Below are 20,004 nucleotides of genomic sequence, written 5' to 3' on the forward strand. Positions count from 1 at the left end.
TCTCCTACATGATGAGCAATACTGAGTCATGAGCCGGGGCAAATCCACCAACAAAGACGCTCAAAGCTAGCAGTCTAAATCAAGAATTTAATGCCACACAGTCGGGACTGGCTCCTGATCCTTCCCTTAAACACCTGATGGCTTTGCCTTTTCTCTTTTTTGGGGGACATATTTTCACTTTCACTGAGTTTGATGGATTTGAGAATCCTTTACTGTAAGTGTGTTCATGATTTACCCGTCAGTACCTGTGTGTGTGTGTGTGTGTGTGTGTGTGTGTGTGTGTGTGTGTGAGCAGCTAAAGTTAACTTTCTGTGTGCTCTCCGTCACATGTGCTTAAAAACTTTGTAATACTCTTGTAAAAAAAAAAAAAAAAAAAAAAAAAAAGTTCAGTAAATGTGTAAATCTGAAAATCTTGTGAGTTTCTTTGTGCGTTTGAGCAGCCGAAGGAGAGTAAAAGAGAAAAGAAAAGATTTATACCAGTAATAACATGTAATTTGGCAAACAATGAGCCTGAAATATTTACAACTGAGGAACAAACTGTAACTACTTTGTGAAAAATCATCTGCTTCAACTGAGAGAGTGAAATAATTCTCCTCACTTGTGTCTTTCTGTTCTTTATGGCCTCGAAGGACAAGAAAGTAAATCTGTTGGAGCAAAACTATTTGACAGAAAGCAGAAAATTATATATATATATTTTTTTTTACACCCGTGAAGTTTTTGTGAAATCTCAAGGCTTATTTATGACAAAAATAGGATACATGTCTCTAAAGCTCGACGTCTTTAAATGTAGTTCTGACGTGGCTACGAATGCTAAACTTTCTCTTAAGCTGAGTGATATTTAATCTACTAAAAAAGAACTCTAAATGCTTTCACTTCCACTAAGTTTGTAGCTTTTGTTCACTAGATTTTCTCACTTTCAAAGAAAAGAACCAACCACGTTTTTACTGAGAAAAAACAAACAAAAAAAAAAAAGGAACTGTTTTGTGTATTTCTTATTAAAAATCCTCTTTTTATTTGACTGCATCCAGAAATATAGATGTTAAATTTACTATCAGGTGTAAACAGATCTATAAAAACCAGAGTTTTTCGCTTTGTTTCTCCTCAAGAGAAAGAAATATGGCGCAGTTAAAAAGAATAATAATAACAGTAATGAAAAGTCTTAAAATGTAGGTGGCTTTCGAACCATAAAACTCTGCATGTGTGGATCCTATCAAACTTTATAACTGCTGTTCTGCAATTGATTAAATTACTTCCAGAAGTTGTGCAGGAAAATAGAAAAAAAAAAAAGCTTTCAATTATTTGGGTTATAAAAAAAGATTTTTTTAGCATATGTGTATATATGTTACTAATCATCCACACAATAAATATGTTTTATATAGCAGCACATGTTCTACACCAGAAGCAGCGGGGGTGATAATTTATGGATTAACCAACGAGCTTAAATCCTCCTGAATGCAGATAGTCAGGAGAAGAAAATCCTGTTAGTTAATAAACCGAATAAATCAATAGATTTTCAACACAAATAAAAATGTAGCCACAAGAATTGATATAAAGCAGATGAAGGAGGAGACTTTTAATTTGTTAATTTTGTGTGTAATTGCCTCACGTCACACTGACATCAGACAAAAGTGTCACGGTGAAACCTGCAGGTAAAAATATTAATATTTGACTTCATGAGGAGCTTTTTTTTTTAAATTTTTTTGGAAGAATGTGAAGAATTTGAGAAGAGGAGAGTAAAAGGCTGCACACTTTGTTCTAGCGGGTTTATATTTCAAGGTATATGACTCTTCTGTTTTTTTGAAAATGAGAAATATCACTTCTTCCAAGTAGAGTTTCAAAGCTTTATAAAGCACCGGGGTGAATATATGTGCAGGTGAACTGGTGTGATAATGCAGCGATAGAAGAGGAACCAGGGCGCCACCTCTGCTCTCCTGAAATGCCACTCAAATAATCACTTTTTCCATTTTTCCAAATAATTCTCAGTGCGGCCGTACAGCGCGTCACTGCAACCAAACTGTAACCACAGAAGGACAGACGGACAACTTTATCAGTGCATTTGGAGAAAATCTGCCACTTTATTATATTTTATGATCAAAGTCCACTTTAGATGAGAGCGTCATTCTTTTTTATATGACACACACACACACACACACACACACACACACACACACACACACACACACACACACACACACACACACACACACACAGACACACACACACACACACACACGCGCGCACACACACACACACACACACACGTATAATGGAATGATGAGATGTTTTACAAAAGGTTTTGATCTTTTAATATATTTTCGAAGTTAAAACATTCAGATTCCTGGTGACAGTCTTCTGCCTCATATTGTTAACAAAGATAACAAGATAAACTGTTTGTTTGTGTAGATCCAGGGCAGGTTAAAAAAAAAAGAAAAAAAAAAAGCATCCTAAATTTGATTATAGTTCCAAAACCAAGCCATTCATTCATATGTTGAAAGTCCATTGTTGCCCCTGTCATTTTGAATAAAGCTTTAAAACTGTGCCATGCTTGACCCTGGAGCAAAGTCAAACTTGATCAATAATCAGACAAAAAAAAAATAGGAAATAAAAGGGCTTCAGTACGATCAGTGAATAAGGAGGAAAAACCCCCAGATCTGTCAGCTTCCTGTATCCTGATTAGAGCCGCTTATTTCATTTGCACATCTCAGTATCTCATTCTTTTAATGCACTATCATTTCCTGCTGCTCTTCATGGAGAGCGGGGCATGTTTAGACGTCCTGTGTTCATTCTGTAAAAAAAAAAAAATCAAATTCCACAGGCCATGAGTCAGATGTGACCTCTGACGCCGCTGACCCTTCTGTACGCCGCCACCTCCAATGCCACTTGAATAGACGCTTTTAAAAAGACAATTTTTTTTTCTTGTTCTCAATGCTAATGAAATCCCACAAACAATCAGTCAGATGCAACACACACACACACACACACACACACACACACACACACACACACACACACACACACACACACACACACACACACACACACACACACACACACACACACACACACACACACGTGCCCTGATGCCTCAGCAGGATGGTGGTGGTTTTTTGGGGGGGGGGGGGGGCGTAGATAGAGAACAAGGGCTCACATGACAGCCAAACCCTGGCCAGGTCCAATGGGTTACGACATCATCACAACAACTGGCTTAGGCAATCGCTAGTGTTACCCAACCCTGTGCAGGGCCATAGTTCACACCTAACATAACAGCGCCGACAGCGTGGAGAGATGGTGCTCTGACCCTGTGGTACTCCAACTCTGACCTCGTCCAAAACCGCGGCGCAAAACACCCGACAGAAGCTTTCAATTTTATTCCTGCTTTGATGACTTGCTACTGCTCCAAACCCGAGCTGGAAATTGAAATAGTGGAATCAGGGGAGGTGTGTGTGTGTGTGCGTGCGAGTGTGTGTGTTTTACTTCAGGGTAAGGAAAACTGTGATTCACGTGCAAATGTTGTAAGGCAATATCTGTGTTTGCCTGTGGGTGCGTGTCTGTTCCTCCTCCAGTTCGACCAGGCTTTTTCCCAATGACTTCACCACTAAAGCATGGAGCCCACTCCTGGACGGAGATCCCCCTGCCCAGGGTGTTTATCACATCCCTGCTCCATAGCCATCTGTGTCAGCCAGCACGCACACACCACACACACACACACTTACAACACACACACACACACACACACACACACGGACACATGCTATCCTCTTGGGTACCCGCAGAGCTGCCAGGAAATCAGGGGGCACCAATTATAGCAGTCTATTATTCCTCTCACTTCCCAGACAACCACATAAAACAGCCCTGAGATCTGTACCGACACTCAGGTCAGCAGGCCCACTCCGACCCCCTCGGCGTGGAGCGGAGGTAGGGAGGCGTTGCTGGGTCACTGGGTAACCGGGCCTGGACCCTGACACTGGCAGAGGGCGAGGGTTGTCCGGCGAGTCACGTGTGGCTGCGGACACATCCGGACAAGTTGCTGCCGCTACTTGTAGCGGCAGCAACAGGGAGGCCAGAAATAGAAGAGGAGGCAAATGTAGAGGAGAAAAAAGAAGAGGTGTGTGTGTGTCTTCTTTCATCCTGTGATGTCATGTTTAAGAGGGATCTGCTGATGCATTGGAGCAATAGTCACCTTTTTCCCACAGTGGGATGCTTCAAAGGAACAAAATGACCCGGCAGTAACCACACGTACTGGGTTTCACTTGAAGTGACACTTCATCAGCCCCGAACCCACAAAACAGTGAAACATACAAGACGTGGTTCCCTGGATGCACGTCGCCACGTTCAACTGAAACCCGCCAAAGAAAGAGGAGGTCAGAGGTTGAAAGGTTCATGACATATGGAATAAATGAGAACCTGAGACTGTTTTGAAGCCCCACCGTCCCATAAATGAGACGTATGTCTCAAATCTAACACAGGAGGTGAACCACCGAGCGGCGAGGTGGAAGGGGCTCACTGTGGGACCGTATAGACTCTGTGCGGTGTGTCACAGACACCGGGATATGCGTCTCAGACAACCACATGGGTTACTACATACCTGTTAAAAGCCACAAGCTACTCTATAGCTTCCGTTTCAACTCTGCAAGTTGCAGTGAGGGTTTTTTTTTCTTTTTAAGCGAAGCTACAAGACTTAAACTGTGAGACCAATTATTTTTTCTGTTTGGTACAAGATAGAAGCAGGGAGAGGTGAAAGAATTCAATGTTGACATGTTTTAAATATAATACACTGGAATGAAAAAAAAAAAAAAAACGAACTGAAAAACTAAAAAGTAGGAACATCAATTTAGCACGAATCTGATTTAAGATCAAGAAATTGCGATAAATACGTTCAGGGCACTGAAGAAAACAGGGCGAATGATTGATACGTCTGGGATTAAAACACAGACGGTAGTTGTATTTTAAAAAGTTTTGGACAATGAAACGCCGTGTGTTACATGCAGCAGAACATCATGTCCGTTCTGACTGAGGTGAGATGGATGCAGGGCGGGGAGCGACAGGCGAGAGGGGTCCGGACGTCTGCCCGGCTGGCCTCTGAGTCAGGGTCTGTCTGGGATGACTCGTCTCACAGAAAACACACACACACACACACACACACACACACACACACACACACACACACACACACACACACACACACACACACACACACACACACACACACACACACACACACACACACACGCACACACACGCACACACACGTTCATGACAACTGCTGAAATTACAGTGCGCATTACCGTGTTTATGGGATTTACAAAACAATACACTTCAGTGGAAGATGCTGATTAAGAGCTTGAGGTCACGCTGTGCTCCCCTGATAAATGAGCTGCCCCCCCCCCCGACCAAAAAAAGAAAAAAAAGAATCAATGGTGAACTGTTTCCTAAAACAACACGCACAGGACATTTGGCATCCCCACGAATAAATACATGGCAGCTTCGCTGGCCCAGCATGCGCAGAGATGATTTGATGAGCGAGCAGCATGTGTGGTGTGGCACCGAGTGTGAGAATCGAGACCAAAACAAATGAATCGGGGATGAATAAAGCAGGAAGTCCTGAGAGGAACATAATATGACACCAGGCCTGGAACACACACGTCTGACCTCTCCCTCTTTTTGTGTCTTCCTCGCTTTCACACACACACACACACACACACACACACACACACACACACACACACACACACACACACACACACACACACACACACACACACACACACACACACTGTCTTACTTAGGAAAAGCTACAATTACACTCAGATCTTTGTGTGCTCCTTCTCGGGCTCTGACTGTGCTATTAACCACAGAAACAGGCACACAACCTGAGCAATAAGTCTTCTTGAGCGACTTAATATTATTCTAAATGGCCGTAGTAAGATCTTTCTGGCTCAGCGTCAATCCTCTCATGGACTCTCACTGCCTCTGTGTTTCCGAGCTAATCAGGACAGAAGTGGCGGAGATGAGAAGGCGGATGCCCCACTGTGCCTGGCGTTAAACTTAATGACGCCATATTAAACTAGAGGCGGCCGTGACCCGCCATGCCGTCCCTCACTTGCGCCGCCTTGCCCCGTTCACCTCTGAACCCGTCCCAACTGTGTTTGGGTGAGTGGGGTAGGCGAATGGAAGGATGGATCAATGGCATCTTTGTCAGGGTGCTTCTCAGGTGACCGGGGCGCCCAGTGACTAATAGGATCGAAAATACTCCCTTCCTGCAGGTTGGGTTAACAGGAAGACTTTGCTCATGCGGCTCAAAGACGGCTATTTATAGGGGTAGTAATGTGACAAAGGTACAAGGAGTTACACTTTGCCATACTTAAACAAACTGGAAAGAAAAAAACCTTTTTACTGTTGGCTGTTTTGTTTATTACACATAAATGATTGATGGATTGAGGAAACTGATTGCCCCAACTGGCTGCACTCAACGTCACACAGGCAGGAGCTGTGAGACAGAGAGCTAAAAAAAAAATAAAAAATTCCCTTCTTGCCGGTAGACGTTCATACATCCTTTTAGCTCAAACATCACATTCAGTCTGAAACCACACAAACCCAGTTTCCATATGAGCCTATAGTGTGCGATCAAATGGGTTAAATTCAGTGGAAACAAGTGGTAACAGACCCTTTGTCACCTCAAACTCCTGCAGTTCATTACTTTTACGCACTCACTCACAAACTAATGATAAAAAAAAACTGAATTACTGTGAAAACCAAGAATAGTTTGATTTGCATGCTTGTCAGCAATTTCACTTCTCCAGCAACCCAACTTATAAATTTACAGTCAAGAAGACCACTTATTAAATTAACTGGACTACTTTTGGAACGCATGTATAGCAACTTTATAGAAGCTGCATTTCTATCAGAACCACAGCCTGTTTTTAAGCCTTCATATCATGCTCATTCAAGTACTTCCTATATTGGAAAATTTGATACCAAGGACGTTAGTGAGAAAATGTATTTGAGATTTTCTAAAGACGGGAGGCAAAAATATTGTGATTTGACCGATAGCATAATTACTTTGCAATTTTTGGCCTCAAAAAGTTTTCGCATGAGATCAATTGTTCACTGGATTTCTTGTCAAACATTGTGTAATCCTGTTTGTCAGATCCTTTACACCTTCGAGTTCAAAAACATTTCTTTGAATGTGACATGCAAAGAAGATGAATTGGGCATAAGAGTATAAACTGAGCTACTGTCACATGCATTATAGGTTTATATCTGCAGTGACGGTGGTACATTTGATGTTTTGAGCATCAGTCTGGGACTAAGAGTAAATAAACCGAGATGTGGTATTTCAAGAACTGTGAAGCAAATGTTTTGCATATTTTCATAATTTTCTGTAATTGGAGAAGGACAACTTTTATTTTTTTAACCATCAATTTATCTTGGGAAGGTTGGAAATTGCAAATTTGTATTCAGCATTTAAAAAAACTAAAACATATTTGGCATCAAACAAACCAGAATAAACACCTTAAAAAATCCATTTTGCTTTGGAATTCGATCTTTGAGGATAATATGATACTGCAGTTGATGTAAATGCAGACTGTGAAATGCATAGTTCTGCTATGATCCACTGAACCGGCTCATAACGCCACAGGCTGACCTGCTGACCTTCCGTTCCTGCTGTGATCTCTGCTGACGGCCTCGTGCAGCAGGAGCAGCCATCTGCAGGCTGATTGTTCTGGTAATTGACTTCCACCTGAGAGAGACACTCTCATGGAAATGGGTGCATTCTCATGGAAGCCCACCAGGTATCCCTCCACGGTCCCAGCACAGCGGTCTCCACTGGGGAACCTTTTCAGGCCCTGATTCCTCTCTGCATGTCAATGACTCCCTCCCCGAGAGGGCTGTGAAGGATTACCTCAGTTTAAACAATACAAGGGAGGAGAGGACTCAATCATGATGATTGATTATTGAGAAGAGCATTTTAAAATGATGTGCTGAAGGAAGAACATACTCTTAGAATAGATCATCAAACTTTGTCCCATCCCAGCTCTTCAGCGAGAGATCACTGACCACAGCCGGGTGTATTTCAGACGATTCACCATCAGCCCACTAACGCTCCAGTGAGACCACAAGCAAACCACAGCCTACCTGAGAGGAGCAACAGGCAACCAGCACACGCTCAAACCATGGAAGATAAGAAGAATCAAAATAATTGTGATTAGGTGATATTTTATTGAGTAACAGTAGTAGAAAATAAAGCATTTTTAGATTTCTATGTGAAAATGAGAATATTTGCAACTTCTCTTTCCTATTTTCCCACAGTTATGAATAAGTAAAAAAAAAAAAGAGGGTAGGAAACAAAAAAGACAACCAGACTGAGACCCGTTTCACTATACAGAATTCTACACACACACACACACACACACACACACACACACACACACACACACACACACACACACACACACACACACACACACACACACTACCCCCCCCCCCCCCACCCTTCCCAAGAAAGAACAGAAAATGAGTCAAAACCAAAAGTATGCATGCTGCTGATGGCTTCACAAATAACTCGTAGACCCCAAATAGTGATCGGCTCCACTTTGAACTCCTGAAAATCTTTCCCCAATATTTGGAACAAATTGCTGATGAAGCCACTTCACACAAGTGAAGACAACTCCGACCCCCGGACTGACAGAAAGAAAATCCTCTGCGTGGTCAGAAACCACAGACGAGAGCTCCGTCCTGAATGCAGGACCGTCACGCCGTCACACTGTCCTCGCTGTGTCAAGCTTTGTTTGTTTAAAAAATGGTATTTAATTAAATTTGATGCTGTATGATCTATTGGACAGTGTATGTGCACAAAGAACTGTGCGGTCAAGATTGAAATTTAAAAAGAAAAATGAAACAAAAAAAACAAAAACAAAGAAAATATGTCTTTCTGTGCCAAACGAGGTTGAATTAAACAACACTGCAGCTGCAGTCTGATTGACGGGCAGGCTCATCGATGAATGAGGGAGTAACAGTGTTTAACTGAGCGCAAAGACCCACTCTACAAAACCACGACTTTATAATCTCCATGGATGATATTAATCTGGAATCAACAAGTTTGACTTAAACAGCAGGTGTCGAGCTCGATGGTCATAACCTATCAGACAAGATGTTGTTAGCCCCAAAAAAACTAAACATCAATCTATCTTCTATATTTTCCTGATCAAAAATCAAAATCACTATGGACGAAGGCAGGACAGCACATAGAGACAGACTTGTAAACTCAAAGTCAGACTTTTAAGTGTGAAGATACAACTCTGTGTAGCCTTCAAAAGAAAAATACCTAATTTAGGTTGGAATATGAATTACTATGATGAATTATTACTCTTTACAGCTTGGGTGTCGAACATAAAGGCTTCGTGTTCAGATTGTAGCCATTTTGGCATTAATTGTTTGATTTTGAGAAAACACCTACATTTCCATCATTTATATCCACAATGGAAGAAAATTAAATGTTTAAATTCAAAGGTTATTGTGGCACCATTGTACCGGTTCGACACCCTGGAGATAAAACTGGGCCGTATGTGGCCCCTGAACTAAAATGTGTTTGACACCCCTGATTTACAGTGTCAAGACTGCGGTCCCAAAAAAATTGAATGTGTACAAACACTAAATAAACCCTGCATTATTAATTCTCCCAAATTAACTGTCAGCATCTAACGAGAAACTCCCAACAAGCTGCGCAGAGCTGATCCAGGATCATCAGCTATTATATACTAATTATATTAGTTTATAACGGGAGCTCCTTTATTCTAATATCACAAATCTCGAAGTGAACTTGCATCTGACTGAAGTAAATTACAGAAAAAATTGGAAAGATACTTCTACTGACATCAAACTCGAATTTTATTCCTATACAGAGAATATTAAGTGGTAGATTGCACGACGAGTTGAACCGATGAAAACCAAAGAAATCCTCCAGAGGCTGAATCACCAGCACTCCGACGGCCCTCATCACCACGACTCCTCTCGCAATTAGAGAAGACTTCTCCCGTTTTTCCTTTTTCACATGCAGTATCATCACGAGTGAACGTCTGCTGGCACGAACTGGGGCGACTCACAGGAGGAGGATCAAACAAGGAGACTGGAGACCCAGACAGAATGTCAAACACAGGAAAGCTCCCCGTTCCATTACTGCATGCAGAGAGGAGGGGGGGGGGGGGATCTTCAGTTTTTATTTCTTCCCCCCACTGCTGTATATCACCATCTTGCTGGCTCATGAAGGCCCAGACGAGATAAGAGAGAGGAGGACAAGGATGACTGGGCACAGGAAAGAGATGAATCTGCTGCCCAGGAGCTGGGCCGTGCCCGGTGTGTGAAGCCCATGTAGGGTCATCACAATCGCAAAAATGTTCAATTCAAAAGTTTGTTCTTTGAACTGAAGAAAATCTGACGTCATTTAATATAATTTCTTTATCTGTTTGACAGGAAAAGGGCTCATCAATCACTGGGGAACAAAAACTAAAATATATAAGTAAGCCAGAATGAGTCCTTTCTGTTGGTCTTCATGGCAACTGGAAAACTGAATTAGAATGATAAAAAAAAACACTTCATAGACACTGAAAAAATGATATATTATGAATTAAAGAAAAGTGTAAGGGTACAGTGAATGAAAAAAAACTAAATATATTTTACTGCCATTACATATGATCAGAACTGACCAGAATCATATTATATTTGATCATTTATGCTCTAGAAAAGTTCCACCTGGCAATGCATTTTAATTTAAAATGTCGGAGGAACGACTGCAATTGATTCTGAGCTCAAATACGTGTAATTACTCATCCACAAAATGCCCATATCTGCTTTAGGAGATGTTTTAATGATATAATAATTAATTATTCATCAACTGTCGAACACATGACTAATAAAAAATAAATTAAATGGATTTGAATTTATTAAATTGTGGAGTTTCCTGCAATGTAAGGCTCTAAAACCGTGTTAGTTTTGTTCAAGATTACTTTTTGAGACATTTCCATGTCACTAAATTGTTCTAATGGAGAGTCAGTAAATTAGATGGGCTGAATATGGTACAATCCTACTATTACATGTTTGTGTTTGTAGTCTGCTGAATCAGTGTGACTCTCAAATGCCACGTGGCATGGCATGCCCGACTGCAATTGACTTTCTTTGGGTACAAATGCAAAATAGATAGCGAAAAAGTACCTACATTTTGCATGTTTAGTTAGTATGTGCTTAGATTTTGGGACTATGGTGTCCATATTATGGTGAGTTTAGAGAAAATGTGAAAGTTACCACATATGGTCACATGCCTGATGGAAGGGCGCATGAAAAATTAAATACACAAAGACTCAAAGCTGACTCAACACATACTTACTAAAGAAGCAGCAGAAGTTAAAAAATACATTTTCTTTTGAGTTTTAATAACCTGTTATTTATAAAAAAAAAAATTGTTTCGTTTTTTTTAATCTTCATGATTCATGGAAAAAAGAAAAAAAACAACCCAAAGTGTGCAGTTTTGTGGGTGACACCAGGTAAAAAGTCCTGACGGGTGTAAAATAAATACCAGCATGAGAACTCTTGACATCCAACTGCTTCAGATGGTGATCAAAGCCTGGCTTGCTGTGAGCTTGCAGAATTCTTTCCCGACTTAAACAATGACTGTACACGCACGGCTGGACTTGAAGAGGAGACATCTGTACATTAGTCACAGGAGGCAGGAGATCCAGCAAGTCTGATCAGACACAGCTCCATCCGACCTGCTTATCAGCCGCCGCCATCAGCCCAACAGGCATTGGAGGATGGTTTTATTGTGACTTTGTACTAGTTCAAAGAAAGAAAAAGTAAAAAAAAAATAAATAAATAAAAAATCGACACTATTTTCCTCCAGGTTTAAGATTCTTTGTACGACAGAGAGAAAAAAATCCAGAAAATCATTGAGCAGAGATGCGCAAATCTGTTTCGGAAAAGAAAAAAAAAGAAAAAGAAAAGATGAACCAATTCATCAAGTTATGAACTGTCTGACATGCCTTTTCTGGAGTAATTACAAAAACAGTATTTTGAGTGAGCAGCCGCTGCAGGACACGACAGATTTTTCCACCAAACTGTTAGAGAGTCTGAGATTTGGAAATGGAAATTTAAAGTCACTTTATTTTGTTCTTAAAAAAAAAAGAAAAAAAAAAAAAAAGCTTCTTTGCATATTTTCTGCATTTTATTTCCAACCTCTGAAAAAAAAAAAAAAAAATAAATAAATAAAATAAAATTAAATTAAATAAATAAATAAATAAATAAATAAATAAATAAATAAATAAATAAATAAATAAATAAATAAATATTGGGTCATTTCTTATAAGAGACCCGATGAAAGTTTTTAATGCTACGTGACGTCTGAGCTCCTCCAGGAGACTGGATTTGACTGTTTTCCAGTTGCCATTCGACATTCACTCCTTTCAACTGCAGCTGAACGACCGAGATGACAAAAATAACTAAAAGCAACATATGAGGGGGGGAAAAAAAACCTCATTTTAAAAAAAATCTACTGAGTACGGCAGAACATAACTATGACATGATGTACCACTCTGACTGCTTTGTGAATATTCCAGAGGTGCCAAAGTGTTTCAAAACACATAAAATTCTAATATTTAAAAAGAGTAACAAATAAAACCCTTGAAATACAAAGTTGTAGACGCAAAACAGCAGACTGCTTCCAGTACGGCAATTAAGACATAAAATTCGGAAACATGACTTTCTCCTTCACGCGCAACAATAATCATGTTCCGTTCACAAATGAAAAAAGTCCATCTACATGTTCACCAATACTGAAACTTGAGGCATCTCTTCTTCAGAAGCAAAAGGTCACAGCTCAAAACACATTTTCAGGGGATTCACCAGCAAAGATTTGAATAAATTCCGGAGAATTTTGTGTCACAAAGCTGCAAAAAAGACTGATATCAATCAACATAAATGAAACAAGCAATGAGAAATCATACATCAGTAACATCCAAACAATATGAATAAGTTTTAGAGTGAATTTTCAGCGAATGTGAGGATTTGAAGTCAGTGTAAAACGTTTACTTCTGTGAATTCCAGAAAGATCATAGCCCTTATCTCTCTGTGTGTGTGTGTGTGTGTGTGTGTGTGTGTGTGTGTGTGTGTGTGTGTGCCAAGGCGCTTAACAGGAAAAGAGCAGGAAACAAATTTTTGTAGTGTCGTATTATGTCATGTGAGAATGAAATCACAGCGGCCAAAGTCCAACGGTCATTCAGTCCCGCAATCAGGGAAACTATTCTTTGAAGGAAGCGACATACAAGAAAAACTAAAACAAAAAAACTAAAACAAAACTACTGAATTCTCACTATAGAATCAAAAAAAGAAAAATGAGAAAAAGTTATACAAACGTTGAATAAAATGAATAAACCGTGTGTGTGTGTGTGTGTGTGTGTGTGTGTGTGTGTGTGTGTGTGTGTGTGTGTGCGTGTAGGGGAACAACAGGTGCCAGAGCCGGTGCAGAGAGGGTTAAACCCGAGAGACTGTCACGCCATTCATAAGGCGATAGTGACTGAGAGTGAGAGTGAGAGTGGTGCGTGGAATCAAAGGTGATGGTGGAAAGGCCTCCGTCAGGAGGGAAGCCGACAGTTGACAAGGTGTAGAGAGAGGGAAGTGACTCAGAGTGAAACCTGTCGATAACCAGCCATGTGAAGCTTCACGTCTGCAGCTCAATGAACAGTGACTGCCAGTGGGCAGCGGGTCTTTCACAATGCAACATGCACACACACACACACACACACACACACACACACACACACACACACACACACACACACACACACACACACACACACACACACACACAGCAAGGCTGTGTTAAAAAAAAAAAAAAGGAAATGGAAATTTTTTGGGGAGGAAGATGATTAATGAAACAAAAATTATAAAAATCTGTTTGCGTAACAAAATTATGTTATTTCAAAATGTCCCAAGTCAAAATTTTTACTATAAAACTAGAAATAGCCTTTACATAGGCGTGTCAAACATAAGGCCCGGGGGCCAAAACCGGCCGGCAAGAAGCTCCAATCTGGTCCAATAAACCACCGCGAAAATTGTAAAAATGTCAAAGAAAACATTAATTTTAAAGAGATTTCTTAAAAGTAGTGGATACAACACAACACTGAGACCCACGCTGAGATATCAGTGACGAGAGATAGCCAACTAGCATTAGCCTCAAAGCCACGTTGTCAGGGTGAGTTTGTAAAAACAGCCATAATGCAACGACGACGGAAGCTTTTTCTACAATTTCACCGTATTTTGTACGAGAAGGTTTCACTAAAATTAGCTCCATGTTGAGATTGTAGTCACTTTCTGCAGTAATTAGTTTGCTTTGCAAAAATATCGACATTTTCATCACGTATCATGGCACACCGGTCCGGCCCACTCAAGGTGAAAATGGGCTGAACTACAATGTGATTTTGGTGATGGCAAAATGTGTGAATGTGTGTGTGAACGGGTGAATGTGATGAGCTATGTAAAGCGCTTTGGGGCTGTTGTCAGCGAAAAGGCGCTATATAAGTAAGTCCATTTATCATCATTTATGATACCAAAGACTTGAACGGAAATTGTTAGTTCTCAAACTTTGTGCTCCCAAACTTTCCATCCACCGCACCAATAAACTCATGTGTTTCATCACGCTGTCGCTCTGAGCTGCTTTTGCCGTCTGACATCGGTTTGATCGGTACATCAGCAACCGAAAGGAACTTCCTTACTCCATATCCTTTTTTTTTTTCAGTTCAATATTTCCCTCTGTAATTCAAAATCAACAACTCCAGCAGATAAGCTCATACGCAAGACTACGATGAGAAATGCAAACATATTTGAGAAGATAACTTTTGTCTGAAACTAAAAAATGAGAACATCCAAAACTCTTTAGAAAAAGCTGCGGCGACGGGAGCTGACGCAATCGTGAGTGTGCGTGCGAGTCCGAAAGTACCTGTGTGCTTAAATGTGATTGTGTGTGAGAAAAAGACCCAGGAGTCTATGAATGAGTAGGCCTTTGTGTGTGTGCGTGTGTGTGTGTGTGTGTGTGTGTGTGTGTGTGTGTGTGTGTGTGTGTGTGGGTGTGGGGTGGGTGGTGGGGGGGAGTGCGTTACAAACGACACTCCCACCAGCAGGTGTGTGTCGGGGCAGTTTCCAGCTGCAGCCCCTGGCACCTCTCCGAGGACGCCCATCATGGCACCCATCATGGCAGACACACACACACACACACACACACACACACACACACACACACACACACACACACACACACACACACACACACACACACACACACACACACACACACACACACGCCCATCACCACGGGTTGACGCGCCGCACTTCACTTTTAAAGCGCCTGTGTGAGTGTGGGCGGGATTTTAATGGTTTATTTCACATTTTTGTTAAAAGGTTGTCTTTGTTTGAGAATGTGTGTTTAAACAGCTTTACAAGAAAACCAGCCTCTCATTTTGTAAATTCAGTAACACACCCAAAATACAACTGACGCTATTTCCAGTTGGACCCAAACAAATACAGGCACTAATAACTTTCCTCTGTGAGAACTTTCGCAGAGGAAATTAAAATGCACGTTTCTTCACGGGACCTCACACCAGAAAGGCCTTTCTAGAGCGAAGAGATAGAGATATTTGTTCAGTAGTGATCCACCTCTGCCTTTTGGCCCGAGCTCCTCAGGTGTGTAGGTAATAACCAGCAGCAGTGACGAGAGCAGCGTATCACCAGAGAGATAAAACAGAGAGTGGAGGCGGTTTTCTGCGATCGACAAGAGTTCATCCTGCCCTGCGCGGCAGCCAGAACATGTTCATGCCCATAGTCATCCAGTGGAAAAATACAAGCTATTAATCACCGTGTAGGCCATCATGGTGAAGCCAAAAGAGGAACAAACAATGAAAAGTATAACCAACCTTTCTTTAAAGGCCTGCGCAAAGGACAAAGAGACAAAAAAACCCCACCGTGCTTCACTTAGTCACTTCTAAATGTGTGTGTGACCTTTAGCAGGGCCGTGAAGAGTGCACACCCGCCACGTCGGGCACCTGAACACGCCACGGCCTCGCTAAACTGTCGATACCGGCTTCAACCCCGAACTTTCAACGAGCGAGAACACAGGCGGCGTGCGCGAGGGCGAGCGAGGCCTTACTCACCCAATGAGGGAGACCATCTGCTCCACGATGTGCTTGCTGAAGGTGACGATCACAAACAGTTTCTGTAAGACAAAGAGGCACGCACGCACACACACACACACACACACACACACACACACACACACACACAACACACACCCACACACACGTGTTGTAAGACCAAGGTGGTTGGATATAAAAGCAGTTATTAAGAGCACCAGACTGCCATGGAATGGAAAGCAAGAAACAAATGACACAGTACAGTAGGTCAGCATGTCAGCGACTGTCATCAAAGGAGTGTGTGTGTGTGTGTGTGTGTGTGTGTGTGTGTGTGTGTGTGTGTGTGTGTGTGTGTGTGTGTGTAGTCTGCTTTAAGGATGGATGGAGAATCAAAGGAGATGTGTCACTGCTTGAGAGGGGGTCTGGATCCGGCTCCTGTCCGTCTGATTCCTGCTTAGTCACTTGGACATAAGAGACAATGGGGCGACTGGCAGCCATTCTGGCTCATATCTGCTCCACGTCCTCCTCGGGGGGAGGGCGGGAACACGTGGAGACTAATTGACTAGCTTTCTCAAAGGGATCAACTTGCCCTCGTAGGTTACAGTATTTTTATAAACAAACATGTGTTTTGACCAGTAAAAATGTGGTTTGATGCAGCAGCATCCCGGCTGCCTTCAACGTGCCATTAGAAAAGCTTAAGCTAACAGAGCTGCCGGCAGGTCCATCATTACAAACTCATGTTGTGCAGAAAAAGGGTTGCTCAAACCCGCAGAGACCTTATTTTACATTCTCCTCCAGATCCTGACATTTCCAAAGGTACTAAATATAAACAGCTGAATTACAGGGAAACGTGTATAAAACGATGCACGAGGCATCTAGAAGTTCCTATTTTATCTAACAATAGAGCCCAGATGCCATCCTGGAAATGTTTCTTTCACCCTTTCAATTCATGATTGGAATAATAATGTGAAACGAGGTGCAAAGACACTGACAGAATTTTGTTAGTTTTTTATTTTTTATTTTTAAGTTTCTTCATCATCCATGATACTGATGAGAGAATTAACAATTCATATATCAGAAGGGGAGATCATATTTGTTATTAACAATATTCGAGACAGTTTTCTATCAGATCAAGTCAGAAAAAACAAACGGAATAACATCCAGAAACTCCCATTTTGAATCTACACATACTACACGGTCGCAAGTATAATGTCATGTGACAGGCTCTTGGATCTGTGCTTGGTTGCTGAGTCCCCTGTCAGGTTATGTAACACATGATCCAGGTCACACATGTATTATCATTCGCTTGTCTTTTCATTTCTGAGTGCGTTGAAGCTTCAGAGTGTCAAAGTAGGTTAAAGCTATTTTTTTTTTCTTTTTTTAAAAAGGACCGTAATTGATATTTACAACATCATTAAAAAAGAAACAACTCGCATTTGCCATCATGTGGGAAAAAAAGTAAGCAACCAAACTTCTCAACCCAGCTCTGGGAGTTTGGGAGAAAATGTGCCAGCTTGTGTGCATTCGCAGCTTTTGTAACGGACACCGAGCGGTGATCTAACGTCACACACAAAGCCGGCAGGAAAGGGACGGCAAGGTGGCAGACGGAGCAGAGCTGACTAAGGCCTGCTCGGAAAGCGGTGACCTGGGCATGACTCCACACTTGTGTGGCTTAACTGATAGCGCTGTTAGGAGCCGCACACATCCCAGTCACAACAGGGGAAAAGTCATCAACAGGATGTGAATCCCTCACTCGCCCAGCTCTCCGTGGACTCAAACCTTGATACGCCACTGCTTCCATTAAACCTCCACTTTGCATGCTTTTATCTCCTTCAATATTTCTTCTGGACGGAAAGAGTTTGGCAAAAGAAAACAGCAGCAGGACTTTCTTACTGGGCTCCACCAACTTGGAACTCTCCACCGGAGGATTTGTAACTGTCCTTCATCTAATTCAGGGGTGTCAAACTAATTTTAGTTGAGGAGCCACATACAGATCAATTCCATCGTAAGTGGGCCGGAGCGGTGAAATAGTTCCATAATAATCTTGTAATTTTAACTTCAAAGTTATTCGTAGCTGTGTATGTCATGAAAGTTTTTATATTTTCACAAAACCAAACAAGTAGTGCAGAAAATGAACTACAGTCTTAACATGAAGCCAGCTTTAATGATACTTTCCGGTGTTAAATACAGTGAAATGTCCACAAAAAAACTTCTCCTATAGTTGTTTTCACAAACTCAACTTGACAGCGTGGCTTTGAGCCACGAGGTAGCGAACTTCCATGCCAATATCTCAGCTCGGGTCTCAGTCTTCCGTTGTATCCGCTAATTTGTTAAGAAATGTCAAGATTTTTACCATTTGCTTGGTGATTTGACAGCCAGATTGGAGCCTCTTGTAGGCCTGTGTTAGCCTCCAGGCCTTATGTTTGACACCCCTGATGTAAGGGGAAGGATTTTTAACAAATTTTATACATACTCTTGTTTAAATTTTTTTCTCCCCACTCTGTATTTATTACAAATAACATTTATTGTATTTATATGTATGGCAGGGCTCTCATAAAAATCTCTGTCTCAACAGGTAAATGAAAGCTAAGAAAAAATAAGAATATATAAACAGACGGTCACAAAATGTCATTTTGGGAAAAGATCCAGCTTCCACAACCGAGGAATTACAGCTTTCACAATGCATTTAGATATAAATCAAATTTTAACTCATTGCATTCATTTTCTAAACTTTAGCGGGGCGATGGAGCCGATCAAAGCTGAGTATCAGTGAAAGATGGGGTCAGATCTCCAGTCTATCACGACGCAAACACACCATAGAACCTCAAATGAATGTTTTTAGACTGTATTTGAGTGCAGATCCAGTAAGACCTCTGAACACTTCAGTGACGCCACACGTGACCCTGACCGGGGGCCCGCAGTGTCACATGGCCACGGAAGTTACACGTTCAACACATTCTGCACACTCAGACTGAAACAAAAAGGGGAAGAAAAAAACCAAACCAGAAAGAGCCTCTCCTTGGGGACTGGTAAGAACACACCTCAAGCTCAGGTACAAACCCTGATCAAAACCGTGGCTTTTGAAGCGGTGGTGTGTTTACGCCCACACGCACAACACAAAACGCCAAGCCTCAAATTCCCCTCTTTGTTCGCCTGCGAGAACGTCACCTGCTCTCCGATGGGGCTGCTTCCTTCCAACACTTGCTTTTTAAAAATTTTTTTTTTTACTGTAAACGGTCTGACCATTAGCATTTTCAAGCAAAAAGAACCTCCAGCTTGAGGAAAATTGAACTCAGCAGCCACAGGAGAGATTGGGGCCCCATAGACATGCCGGAGAAGCGGGTGAAGTCTTTCTTCTCGTGAGGCCGAGAGGGACACACCTCTGTCAGTGGGGGGCCCCTGGGACCCTTTGGGTGTAATCTGGTCCTGTGTGTGTGTGTGTGTGTGTATGTGTGTGTCTGTGTCTGTGTGTGTGTTTGTGCCCGCCATGCATACAACCCCCTCTCACCTCCCTACCCCTACGTCGCCCCATCTGTCCCTCTGTTTCTCCATCACCTCCCACAGACTATGTTTATCTGGGTTAGCTGGCGCTCGCTGGGTTCACACTTCTTTCCTCCCACTTCGCTGCAGGATAATCTTTTCTGCATATGATAAGGAATAAGAGTAGAGAAGAAAAGCTATGCTTTCACCCCCCAGACCTCCTCCTATCACCTCCCCGACCCCCCCTCTCTCTGTGTCACAGTGAGCAAATTCCCGCGTTTGCTTAGAAAACAAAAAGTCGAGCCCCTGACGGTAATCACAGACATGCTGCAAATTCCTGGACGCAAATTGAGGA

The 20,004-nt window shown here is 41.9% G+C and overlaps 1 protein-coding gene across 1 annotated transcript in view; it reads right to left on the reverse strand.

Annotated features, from left to right (window-relative positions):
- The window catches only part of LOC308121772 (vacuole membrane protein 1-like), a 59,332-nt gene that overhangs the window by 4,132 nt on the left and 35,196 nt on the right, over positions 1-20,004 (reverse strand). The window contains exon 9 of the mRNA XM_080483235.1: positions 16,191-16,252. Within this exon, the coding sequence (XP_080339361.1) occupies positions 16,191-16,252 (62 nt within the window). The remainder of the gene's footprint in view (positions 1-16,190; positions 16,253-20,004) is intronic.

This window comes from Lipophrys pholis, assembly GCF_963383615.2.
Source record: "Lipophrys pholis genome assembly, chromosome: 16".
NCBI lineage: Eukaryota > Metazoa > Chordata > Actinopteri > Blenniiformes > Blenniidae > Lipophrys > Lipophrys pholis.